The 13,208-nt window shown below is 49.7% G+C and overlaps 1 protein-coding gene across 1 annotated transcript in view; it reads right to left on the bottom strand.

Annotated features, from left to right (window-relative positions):
- PLA2G7 (phospholipase A2 group VII) overlaps positions 1 to 13,208 on the bottom strand; it is a 32,554-nt gene that overhangs the window by 4,403 nt on the left and 14,943 nt on the right. Inside the window, exons 2-9 of the mRNA XM_077317605.1 lie at positions 11,676 to 11,788; positions 8,732 to 8,882; positions 8,038 to 8,131; positions 6,106 to 6,174; positions 4,151 to 4,295; positions 3,629 to 3,742; positions 2,104 to 2,195; positions 628 to 798 (exon numbers count right to left, since the gene is read on the bottom strand). Of these exons, the coding sequence (XP_077173720.1) occupies positions 628 to 798; positions 2,104 to 2,195; positions 3,629 to 3,742; positions 4,151 to 4,295; positions 6,106 to 6,174; positions 8,038 to 8,131; positions 8,732 to 8,882; positions 11,676 to 11,762 (923 nt within the window). The 5' untranslated portion in view covers positions 11,763 to 11,788. The remainder of the gene's footprint in view (positions 1 to 627; positions 799 to 2,103; positions 2,196 to 3,628; positions 3,743 to 4,150; positions 4,296 to 6,105; positions 6,175 to 8,037; positions 8,132 to 8,731; positions 8,883 to 11,675; positions 11,789 to 13,208) is intronic.

Below are 13,208 nucleotides of genomic sequence, written 5' to 3'. Positions count from 1 at the left end.
AGGTGCCATAGTGATGCTTTTAACTATTAGAATCATAGAATCACAGAATCATAGAATCATAGAGTTGGAAGGGGCCATACAGGCCATCTAGTCCAACCCCCTGCTCAACGCGGGATCAGCCTAAAGCATCCTAAAGCATTCAAGAAAAGTGTGTATCCAACCTTTGCTTGAAGACTGCCAGTGAGGGGGAGCTCACCACCTCCTTAGGCAGCCTATTCCACTGCTGAACTACTCTGACTGTGAAAAAGTTTTTCCTGATATCTAGCCTATATCGTTGTACTTGTAGCTTAAACCCATTACTGCGTGTCCTTTCCTCTGCAGCCAACGGAAACAGCATCCTGCCCTCCTCCAAGTGACAACCTTTCAAATACTTAAAGAGGGCTATCATGTCCCCTCTCAACCTCCTTTTCTCCAGGCTGAACATTCCCAAGTCCCTCAACCTATCTTCATAGGGCTTGGTCCCTTATTCTTGTAAACCTCCTTGGGCCAAGAGGAAATGCAGGATCTGAGTGTTTTATAAATCAGATTCCACTTCCTATTAAACCGCGGGAGGGACTGATGTCCAGATTAGCACAGCTGTCCCGTTTCCTCGGGGAGAAACCCGGGCGATTCCATGTCAGCCCTTACCTGATAGTGATTGTTTTGGTCTCCCTATTGGCAGAGGCCAGCTTCTTCATTTCTAAGATGTTGGATTCCCACTGGAATTTTTCTGAATTAATAAACAGCAACGGTTGGTGAACTCGCGAGTAGACTTCGTCGCGGAGGGGCATCATCCACGCATCGAGGGCAACGCCACACCTGGAAAGAGAGGGGTGGATGGGGGAGGGGAAACGGGTGTGTAGTAATTTAGGATTATACGCGTTCAGAAAGGGCAGTGATTGGTCGTGGAGGAAAGTGCGTTCAAGCCCCTTTCCCTGGGGTTTCCTAGTGGGGTTTCTATGGCTAGCGGCATTTAGAAAGCGCATTTCTGGCGTTTCGTGGTGGCCTCCCGTCCAAAGCCCAACCTGCTTAGCTTCCAAGAGCTGAAAAGACGGGGCTAGCCTGGGCCCTCCACCTCAGGGCTCAAAACCATTTGGGTGAGATCCAACAGGAGCAACAATATCCACTGGGCCCCCAGAATCCCCACCTCCCTCACACGGATGTGCCTTTGGAGCAAACAAAAGGGCAACCCTGGACTGACCAATCCCTGGGATTCAGTTAACTTCCGATTCTATGATTCTATGATTCTAAGGTCTGCTTGCATTCGCCTGCTTGGTTTCCTGCTTCCCCCCTTCCAAGGGCAAGCTTTAGGAAGTCACATGGTTCGTAACTGCAGCACAGTTAGTTTAAATGAATGTAAAAGGTTGAGAACCAGCTTGGTCTTGTGGTTAAGAGCAGTGCCCTCTAATCTGGAGTGCCCGGTGTGGGTCTCCACTCCTCCTCCACAGGCAGCCAGCTGGGTGACCTTGGGCCAGTCACAGTTCTCTCAGAGCTCTCTCAGCCCAACCTATCTCTCGCTGGGTGAGGAAAGGAAGGTGATTGTAAGCCGCTTTGAGTCTCTTTGAGTTAGTAAAAAGCAAGGTATGAAAAGCTACTCTTGTGATGTAAAAAGACTGGCGGACTCTGATCTGGAGAACCAAGTTTGATTCTCCACTCTTCCTCCGCAGGAAGCCTGCTGGATAGCCTTGGGCCAGTCACAGCTTCTCCCACTCAGCCCCACCTCCCTCACAAGGGTGTCTGTTGTGGGGAGAAGGAGGGTAGGCTGTTGTAAGCTGCTTTGAAAAAAGCAGGGTCTGAAAACTACTCTTGAGAGCCAGCAAGGTGTAAAGAAGGGTAGGTGCTGTTCTGGAGAACCGTGTCTGATTCCCCACCCCTCCTTCACACGCAGCCAACTGGGTGTCCCTGGGCCAGTCACAGTTCTCCCAGAGCTCTCAGCCTCACCTACCTCACAGGGTGTCTGTTGTGGGGAGAGGAAGGGAAGGCAATGGTCAGCCACGCCGAGACTCCTTCGGGTAGTAGAAAGCCGGGTAAAAAAACCCAGCTCTTCTTTTAACAGGAACGCAAGAGAGATAAACACCACAGTGAAAACCACGGGACCTGTTTGAAAAGAGGGAATGTTCTTACTTGAACCGGACGTCTTGGCTAAGGGTCTCAATGGCTGTAGCAGCCCCAAAAGAATGGCCCATCACCGCTATCCTGTGAATGTCAATGGAGCCCTGGAAAGACAGAAAGATACCGTGAAGGACCAGTGAAGGCCTCTTCTTCCTGGATATTCCTATTTTCAAAAGGACAGTAAGATCTAGAGACCAGAATCTGCTGAGGACCCCATCCCTAAAGGAACTCAGTCAGCCTCAACCAGAGCCAGGGCTTTTTCTGCCCTGGTCCCAGCCTGGTGGAAAGCAGGGTTGAGTGCTTTGGCAAGCACCAACACCTGAGGTGGCCAGCACCTTGGTGCAGAGGGGAGGGGCAGCAGCACACTAGCCAGTGCCACCCCTCCCCCCCTCGCCATGATGCTGGCCCCCTCGGGCATCGGTGATCGCCGAATCACGCCGGAGCGCTCAACCCTAGGAAGCTCTTCCAGCAACGTCAGAGCCCTGCAGGACCTTGGACAGCTGCAGAGGGCTTGCAAGACAGAGCGGTTCCATCAGGCAATTGGTCAAGACACCGGAAATTCCCGTCTTATTTGGCTGACCTCTTTACCAAACCACCTAAGCATGGAACTACATGCTGTCGGTACCAATATCTGGCACCTCTTCTTCTCCCCGCCGAGCAGGAGGCAGCCAGGCAAATTAGGTTTAGCCATAACTTCTGGGTTTAAAAGGTATAACGTTTTAGATTGCTCTTCCTTTTCTGTTTCTACTGTTGCATATTCTAATGCTATGGACTCTGCCCTGAGCCCGCTGGGGAAGGGTGGAATACAAATGCTGCTGCCATTGTTGTTGTTGTCGTTGTTAACAATAACCACCACCACCACCACCGAACATTGCTGCAGGCACAAGTCATGATCCCGCACAGACTCAAGCCCCCTTACGGGGTCGAACACCCCTGTTTTGGCCTGCTTAACTTCACATGCTGGGCTGTGGCCCAGCAGATGTTGACGGTTCCTTCTGCAGGTTCCGTAATTAATATTAAGATGCCATCCGTTTCCCAGACAGGAATCAGAAACAGTTGTGATATTTCCCAAGGAACGTTGCTGGAAACTACTTCCTAGGTCTGTAACGTGAGGTCTTCCCTGACCTCAGGGGCCCATTCTAGGCTGGCCTCATCAGATCTCGGGAGCCAAGCAGGGTCTGCCCTGGTTATTTCTTGGACGGGAGACCAATGACGAAGGCCAGGGTTGCTCTGCTGAGGCAGGCCATGGAAGATCCCTCTATAGGGTCTCCAATGCAAGAGACGTCCTTGGCCTGCCTCTGCCTCGTGACCCTGGACATCCTTGGGGGTCTCCCGTCCAAGTACTAACCATGGCCGACCCTGCTTAGCTCCTGAGATCTGCTGAGATCGAGCTAGCTGGGATCATCCCGCCCAGGGCTCACGGTAAGACGTGCAGCACGAGCCTAGGTAGTTCAACCCCACTCTGGAAAGCTAAAGCCTAGGTTGACAGGATCTCCAGGTTGACGCTTCATAAGGACAAGGAGGAACCAGCTATTACCTTGACAGGGGTCCAGTCAAAGCTCAGAGGGAGCAGGTTCTCAGATGCCTTTCCTGAATTCACTCCCAGCAGGAAGTCAAGGGCTCTGCTGCACTCCTTTGCTCTCTGCTGCACCTGTGCAAAGGGAAGGCGTCCGCCATGAGACTCTTGCCTAAGCCAAGCCAGGAAGGCTCCGATGGAACAACTGAAGAAGAGGAGGAGGAGAAGGAGCAGGAGGAAAAGCAGGAGGAGGAGCTGGGGTTTGGTACTCCGCTTATTACTACCTGAAGGTGTCCCAAAGCGGCTTACAATTGCCTTCCCTTTCTCTCCCCACCACGGACACTCTGTGAGGGAAGTGGGGCTGAGAGAGCTACTGAGAGAATTGTGAGTGGCCCAAGGTCACCCAGCTGGCTGTATGTGGAGGAGGATGAGCGATAGGGATGTGAGTGTCCTGCATAGTGCAGGGGGTTGGACTAGATGACCCACGAGGTCCCTTCCAACTCTATGATTCTATGATTCTAGGAGCAGGGCTCGCCCAAATACCTGCTGCCGACGAAGAGCAGTGTCGGCTTCACTTGGTTTTGACTTCTTGTAATAAATCCACTCCTCCTGCAATTCTGGGGCTGCTCCTTTTGCCCCGGAAGAAGGCGTCTCCTTAAAGTAATATGTGGCAGAGGCGGACAGGTCTCTAAGGGGAAGAAGCATTTTGAAATCTTTAGGCTTCTCTTTTTGAAAAATCTGCCCCATTATGGCCCTTGCGATGCTGCCTAAAGTTCTGATGACGTCCTTAATGCCGATGTCCAACGTTGCTTCAGGACTGACCACGGTGAAGAAAAGATGTACCAAAGAATGGTACATGGGATTAGCGGTTTACTCAGTACAAAGGGTACTTTCCATCATGGACACTAAAGCCAGTGGCAGGGCTAGTCAAACCGCAGCCCTCCAGATGTCCATGGACTACAATTCCCATGAGCCCCTGCCAACATACATACATACATATCTTAAACATTTATCGGGTGATATGACCATGCAGGGTCATGTCGACCCAACTCCTCCTCCCAAAATGGCCCATGATAGGCCTGGGGGTGGGGTGGGGAGGGAAGGGGCCCTGGGTGGGCGTGTCCACAGCTCCGCTTCCCAGCTATATTCTGCAAGATCGCGCCACTTTTGGGGTTTCTCCAAGTCTGAAGAATGATAAAAAAGTTGAGAAAGTGGCTCATACTTTGAATAAAACTTTGTTGATCTTAAAGGTGCCACTGATAAACTGGTGTCCAAGTCCCTTAGGACGAATCATTCTGTTACCCGCTGTGGATGGGCCAAGAAATCTCACAAACCAGGCTGAGGATCCGTCATATTAATTTAACCATAGGTGCAGCTTGATTAGCCGAATCAGACACGAGCATTTCACCCAAATTAGTGTGCTCACAGCCCCAATACATAAGAATTTACACAGGTTAGAAAATCACACCCACTTAAGTCACATTCCAAACTCTCCACTCTGGCACATCTCCGATAAGACCTTCCAATGAAAACAGCTCAGGTAGTATTTCATCAAATTATAATATTCCATCTTGCCCTTCTAGGGGTTGAGAGAACCCTGGGGCAAGGGGCGATGGCCGATATCAAGGTTTGGCAAGAGATCAAGATGCTACTGTCCCCAGCTTCTATAAACAAGGGCCTTCAAGCCTGTGGTTTACAAAGATTCGGGAATACCAAGCTGCCAGGTTTTAGCGACACACTCAGACTAAATACACACTGATATGGTAGAATACATAACGGTACGGTAAAATGGTGAAATATAGCCCTGACGCATAGAGTCTTATGCTACTGAAATAGGAATTCTGACATGAATTATGAAATCCGTAAGGTGCATAAATGGTCTTTCAACATATGGCTCATAGACCTATGGTTGCATAGAAAGGAACAGTGCTACAGAAGTTTATAAAAACGGAAAGATACAAAAACGGAAAAATACAAAAGTATAAAAGTAAATCTTCTAAAAAGTCATAACATTCTGGTGGTCACTCCTATTATTATTATTATTATTATTATTATTATTATTATTATTATTATTATTATTATTATTATTATTATTATTATTAATTATATTTATATACTGCCCTCCCTGAGGGCTCAGGGCGGTTTACAGAAAACAGGGAGGATACAATTAACACATGGTTACCCCTGGACTTGAACTTTCCTCTGCTGCTTCAGACTGACATGAGGAATCGGCAGACATCCCACCCCCACCCCCATATAAAAACCTTATTTTGAACTGTATACTTCCAGGAGAACCATTCCCAAACCCTTAGTGAGGAAACATGACATGGGTTGCAACCCAAATCAAGCTACGTAGCGAAGGTAAAACCCAGATTGGTTCTCCAGTTCTGGTTCTTCCGTCTTCTCCCTCGGAAGGACGCAGGCAGAAATCTGTCAGCTTCCCCTGAAACGATGTTTTGTCCCAAGCAACAGGAAAGGGAGGTGGGCAGTGTTTGTACCTGTGCTCCACGGATGCAACGACAAACCCCCAAGAGGCCATTTCAATGCAGATTGCCGAATAGATGGTTCTGTTGGAAGGAGCGAGAAAAGAATGATACGGGCCCCTTCACTACGGATCACAGCCACAAGCTTTCTGGCATGCCGAGTCTCTTTTAAAAGAAAGAAACTTCAGGAGAAAATACCTCCTCTCTTTCTTTTGTTGCTGCCACAAGGATTTGAACAGGCATGGCCAGTTATGCATTGGCTGGGCCACACACCAAGTCCCCTGTTAACTTATCCCCCCTCGTTAGGGCAGAGGGGTATGTGGACCCTTCATGTTGGGAGAGGCTGTGGCTGAGTGGCAGAGCCTCTGCTTGGCAATGAGGGAGGTCCCCGGTTCGATCCCCGGCACCTCCGGTTTGAAGGATCAGGTAGGAGTTGATGGGAAAGACGACACAAGAGTCATCCTTTGGCTATTGCTCTGCAGATGGTTTAATGATGGTTTCCTCCAAGACGAGGCCATCCCTCTGCCAGGGGAGACGTCACTGCATCCCGGCCAGTGTGCTCCTCTCCCAGCCTGGTCCCTGTGGCAAGATAAGCGAGGCAAGGACCTCTCAGGACCCCTCCTAAACACTCTGCCGACACCCTCCATCCATGTCCTTTTGACAAATGACCAATAAGCCTACTTTGAGTAGTATAACTTTGGGTAATTTGCTTTTATTCTGTGCTGAAACCATTCACGAGGATTAGAATAGAATCCTAGCGTTGGAAGGGACCTTCCAGGCCACCCCGCCCAAGCCCCTGCAAATGCGGGATAAGCCTTTGCTGGGTAGGGGAGAGATGCACCTGTTGCATGAAATATATCTAAACCAGGGGCAGTCAAACTGCAGCCCTCCAGATGTCCATGGACTACAAATCCCATGAGCCCCTGCCAGCGAATGCTGGAAGGGGCTCATGGGAATTGTAGTCCATGGACATCTGGAGGGACGCAGTTTGACTACCCCTGGTGTAGGCAGATGATTCCACTGCTGAATTACTCTATGAATCCCCCCTCCAGATATCTCACCAGTACCGTCCTACACATAGTTTAAATGCATTACTGTGAGTCCTCTTCTCTTCTGCCGACAGGAACCGCTCCCTGCCCTCCTCCAAGTGACGGCCTTTCCAATACTTCAAGAGAGCCATCCTGTCCCCTCTCCACCTCCTCTTCTCCGGGCTGAACATTCCCCAGTCCCTCGGCCTTTCCTCACACGGTTCGATCCCCAGGCCCCCGATCCTCTTCTTTGTTCTCCTCTGCAGCCTCTCCATTTTGCCCACGTCCTCTTCGATTCTTTGCCAAACTCCACAAACTACCTTCGGACAGCTTCATATTTAGGCCTTGTGAATGGTCTGAAGGTAATCAGACAAGACTGACTCTCTGTGACTTTAACAGGTGCGCAAGCCAGATTTGATTCCCCATTTCTCCTCCACATGCAGCCAGCGGGTGACCTTGGGCCAGTCACAGCTCTTCTGGAACTGTTCTCACAGAGCAGTTCTCTTAGAGCTCTCTCAGCCCCACCTACCTCACAGGGTGTCTGCTGTAGGGAGAGGAAGGAAAGGCAATTGTAAGCCGTTTTGAGTCTCATGAGGCCTGCTGGATGACCTTGGACCAGTCACAGCTTTCTCAGATCTCTCTCAGCCCCACCTGTCTCACTGGGTATCTGTTCTATTGAGAGGAAGGGAAGGTGATTATAAGCCGCTTTGAGACTCCTTTGGGTAGTGAAAAGCAGGGTATAAAACCCAACTCTTCTCCATTGATAGTAACAATTGCAGTTGTGCATGTAGCAGACACAGGAAATAAGCTCACTCGAATATTGAGACTTAAAGCAAAGGACGTTCATAGAGGCTGACTGTATCATGAAAAACATACCAAAATAGCAGGAAAGAGGAAACTGTCCTCGGGTCCGCATTACCTGAAAGCGCCAAGTCCGTGGGAAAAAATTATGGCGGGGTGTCTTTCGCCAGGTTCGAATGCAGCACCCCATTTGGCAGGACAGGTCACCGAGCCTGGATCAAAACGGAAGAGAGTTGGTCGGCGTTGGGAAGCCCAGCAACAACCTCGTGGACGTAACAACAGACCCTTGGCCACCGTCTCCTTAGCTAGTCTGAACTGTTGATCGGGGCTTGTTTGGGATCTGACCTTGTGACAGCGAGGGGTTTTTTTTTAAGCACCCCAAGCTAGTTAAGGTGGCTGATCTTACGTACTCCTTCCTTAGCATTGTCAACCTCCAGATCAGAAGCTCCCTCAGCCTCACCTGCTGTCGTGGGGAGAGGAAGGGAAAGGCAATTGTAAGCCGCTTGGAGTCTCATGAGGCCTGCTGGATGACCTTGGGCCAGTCACAGCTCTCTCAGATCTCTCTCAGCCCCACCTCCCTCACAGGGTGTCTGTTGTATTGAGAGCAAGGGAAGGTGATTGTAAGCTGCTTTGAGACTCCTTTGGGTAGTGAAAAGCAGAGTATAAAACCCAACTCTTTTCCATTGATAGGGACAATTGTGCATGTAGCAGACACAGGAAATAAGCTCACTCGAATATTGAGAGTCGAAAACCATGACCGAAACCAAAGGACCTGTTGTTCATAGAGGCTGACTTTATTATGAAAAACATACCAAAATAGCAGGAAAGAGCAAACTCTCCTAGGGTCCGAGACGTGTTAAGGTAATCCGATAGCCCATAATAGTATTCTTTCCTGGGAATCCATTTGGTGTCTTCACAACTTGTGTCTTTTTGGGATGGGTAAAACACTCTCAATAAACTTCCCTGTAATTTAATAGGAGAAAAAATGAGTCATTGAAAACTTATTTTTAAAAGGGGGTAAAGGAAAACGGCACAGTAACAAACAAGATGTAAAGATTGGATCCGGACTAATATTCCCACAGGCACAGCGATGTCCATCCACGGAGCAGGAGTTTCTCGTCTCCACTGTGCATTCTTAAATTATGTCATCTATACCCCACTTTTTAAGAGCCTCTTGTGGCGCAGAGTGGTAAGGCAGCCGTCTGAAAGCTATGCCCATGAGGCTGGGAGTTCGATCCCAGCAGCCGGCTGAAGGTTGACTCAGCCTTCCATCCTTCCGAGGTCGGTAAAATGAGTACCCAGCTTGCTGGGGGGTAAACAGTAATGAGTGGGGAAGGCACTGGCAAACCACCCCGTATTGAGTCTGCCATGAAAACGCTAGAGGGTGTCACCCCAAGGGTCAGACATGACTCGGTGCTTGCACAGGGAATACCTTTAGCTTTACCTTTATACCCCACTTTTCTCCCTAAAGGGGAGAATCACCTTACAACATGCGTCCTTTCTCCATAGCCTGAGTCCAGTGGCGTCTTTGACCAGCAAGGTTGTATTCAAGGTACGAGCTTTCATGTGCAGGCACACTTCCTCAGACAGTGAAATTAAGATTGCTCCAGAACAGTTTCCAGTCAATGAACACTATCTCAGCTTAGAAAATTCCAGTGATTTCCATTTCTTCATCTGAAGAAGGGTGCCTGTGCATGAAAGCTCACACCCTGAAGAAAACTTTGTCAGTCTTACAGGTTCCATTGAGCTCAAACTTTGTTCTGCTTGGTGTAGGGGTCAAGAGCAGTGGCTTCTAATCTGGCGAGCGAGGTTTGATTCCCTGCTCCTCCACACGCAGCCAGCTGAGTGACCTTGGGCTAGTCACAGACCTGATACTTCTCTCAGAGCTCTCTCAGCCTCACCTACCTCACAGGGTGCCTTTTGTGGGGAGAGGAAGGGAAGGCAATTGTAAGCCGCTTTGAGACTCCTTCAGGTAGTGAAAAGTGGAGTATAAACCCCCCCGCTGCTTCTTCAGGTGAATACAGCTTCCCTCCTGAATCTTCCTTTCTCCATATTACCCTCACAACAACCCTGTGAGGTAGGTGAGGCTGAGAACATGTGACTGGCCCATTGTCAACCTGCTCAGATAAGGGTAGAATTAAAAAATCTTTTCTGTCCTCTTCGTTTGGTGACAAAAATGGCAAGCACTGAGGTGGGAGGGGTCTCCCCAGCTGCCATTCAGAAAAACATCATACTGCGATACCACTGAGGGGCCTTGACAGTACAGTATGGTACCTTGGTAGGGAAACCCTGTTCTACATACTTGTGAAAATCTCAGCTATGCAGAAAAACATGGCTTGGTAAATTAACACCTCCCCCCCCCCCAAAAAAAAGCAAAAACACACACATTATGGGCCATTCCGCACCAGGATCTATGTTGCAAATTGGTTTCGGAATGAAAAAACGCCATTTTAAATAGTGGAATTCGTCGTTATGCATACCTGCCTTTGTAGTGGAATCCAGTTGCGTTTCTATAATTTCCCACAGGTTTCCGGTTTTGGGGATTTCCATGAAAGCGCTGCAATGAAGCGCTTTTTGCGGATCGGTTTCAGGAGTGCGGCAGATTGTCTACGACGCTGTGCATAACCGCGTTTTTGTAGCGATTACAATTTGCCACACTCCTGCTACAAAGAATCTGTGTGGAATGGCCCACATACACACACAAATCCAACTGCAGCCTGACGAGGTCCAAGCATGCTCTAAGACAGCGGTTCCCAAAATTTTTCCGGCTGCAGCCCCCTTGGCTCCCAGGCCACATCCCTAGCAGCCCCCTCCAACACATTTACGAACATACACATCTTTCCTGGTGTTAGATCTACTTCAAATTCCAAACACACTATATTGCCTACACTTCTTTTGAGGTCATTGCGCAGGAGCCATATTGTAGTTTGGGGGAAAATATATAATTTCTTTTTTAAAGTAATTTGTAAAAGCCACATGGGGTCTTCACTGGGGTGAAAGTCAGACAGGGAGAGAGAAAGACACAGAGATAGAGAGAGAGAGAGAGAGAGAGAGAGAGAAGTGAGCAATGGAAAATCCCATGGCCAGGAGCAGGCAGGAGAAGGCTTTTCCAGCCTCCCAAAGATGGGGACTTTTGAAGAAGGGTTGCCAACCTTTGGGTAAGACATTCCTGAAGATCTGCGATGGAGCCGGGGAAGGACAGAGTCTGGGGAGGGGAAGGAGCTTAGCAGGAACATGGCCCCATCCAGCCCACCTTCTAAAGCTGTCAGCCCTGAATGGGAGACAACAAGGAAGTCCCAGGGCACTATTACCAAGGGTAAGCCAGTGGCAAGGCATTTTGGAACATTTCTCGCTAGGGAAACGCAGCTGCAGCAGGAAGAGTCAGACAGCTGCCCCCCTACTGCCCTAAAATTCCTCACTGTCCCCCCTGAATCCTTTCACTTACTCTAAATGGCCTGGAATGTCAGTTGCTTCAAGTGAGAAAACCCAGAGGAGAATCGTCCGGCAAACCCCTTGACCGTATCTTGCAGGGCTTGGGGGTTTAAGTTCTCAGTAATGTATCCCCTAGTGCAGGGGTAGTCAACCTGTGGTCCTCCAGATGTCCATGGACTGCAATTCCCATGAGTCCCTGCCAACAAACGCTGGCAGGGGCTCATGGGAATTGTAGTCCATGGACATCTGGAGGACCACAGGTTGACTACCCCTGCGTAGCGATTTCTCATAGGCAATGCCTCATTGAATTCTCAGTCTGCGTACCTGTTTGTTGGGACCAGTCATGAGGTCTGTGCAGCCAACAGAATATGGGCCGTTTCCTTCAGGGATCTGCCCCGCTTTGCTCCCCATTTTCTTGTGGGCTTCGGCAGACAAGCCTGAAATGCAAGAAATGCTGACATCAAACCAGGACCCTGATGCTGAAGAGGAAACTCTGATCTGCTTTCTCCACAAATAACCAAGACATCGGTTGCTTATTGATGACCAGAGAAGCTGACAGCGGGCCCAGTGAGATGGCCTGGAGGAAGAATTCTGTCTAGGGGTGCCAGCCTCCAGGTGGGGCCTGGGGCTCCCCCAGAATGATAGCCCATCTCCAGGTGTATGGGCAGTGATGCGCAAGGTATTGTGATGGGGAGTTTAGTGACAGGCCTTGTCTTTCCTCACATCATCTTTAATGTATTCCTTTCATTGCCCTAAGAAACGGACAGTGTTTTGCTTCTTCTGCTGAAGTGGTATCGCTCTCAAAAATAGGTTTACCCAAATTCTTTGTAACTGGGAAGGCTTTAAGGAGGGTCCTGAGTTGGATGGGATTCGTTTGCTCTGAAACAGAGCCCCAAGTGCCATGCATCTCTGGACAGAGGAGTTGAGAGGCAGGCGTAATCCATCAACCTTAGCCTTAAAGACTAACAAAGCTCGTGGCAGGGGAGGAGCTTCCCTCATACCCTGCCACACTGAACTATGCCCCACCAGAGGTTCATGGACTACAACTCCCATGAGCCCTTGCCAAGAACTAGTATGCTGAAGGTTAACAGGCAGGCCTCCCAAGGGTGGAAAATAAGAAGAGGAGCCTTCCATATTAGACCTTCCGTAGATCAGGGGTAGTCAACCTGGAGTCCTCCAGATGTCCATGGACTACAATCCCCATGATCCCCTGCCAGCGAATGCTGGCAGGGGCTCATGGGAATTGTAGTCCGTGGACATCTGGAGGACCACAGGCTGACTACCCCTGCCGTAGATCACCTTTGATGCACATGGTCAGTGGCTGGTTCATGGACCAAGGCTTTGCTCTGGGAACAGGCAGGTGGAAGTGTGTTTGTGCGTGTATACACACGTGTGCATGTGTGCCAGGAGATGGGAGGGGAGGGAAAACAGGGAAACGGGAGTAGAGCACAGTGGCTCCTGGGACTTAAGTTCATTTTGCCTAAGAACTACGTTACATAGTGTGGGGCTACCCTTGAGCATCTAGATCCCATGCAGAGTTACTTAGAGCCCCCCACCCCCTTATTTTTTGCAGCCTTCCTGGTTGGCTTGTGTTTGAAGCCATCACAAACATGCAGATACACACACAGAGCGATCCCATCTCTTTGTTTCGCCCCACGGACAGGCCGGGATGCAGAGGAAAGATTGCCAGATCCAGTTTGGGAAACTCCTGGAGATTTGGGGATGGAGTCTGGGAAGGGCAAGGATCTTAGTGGGGTACCATGCCAGAGACTCCACCCTCCCAAGCAGCTGTTTTCTCCCGGGGGTGGGGGGGGGGGAGACTGACCTCTGTAGTCTGGAGATGAGGTATAATTCTGG

The sequence above is a fragment of the Paroedura picta genome, chromosome 1 (genome assembly GCF_049243985.1).
Source record: "Paroedura picta isolate Pp20150507F chromosome 1, Ppicta_v3.0, whole genome shotgun sequence".
NCBI lineage: Eukaryota > Metazoa > Chordata > Lepidosauria > Squamata > Gekkonidae > Paroedura > Paroedura picta.
The sequence above is the reverse complement of the archived record's forward strand: the minus strand, read 5'-3'. Positions and strand labels throughout refer to the sequence as shown.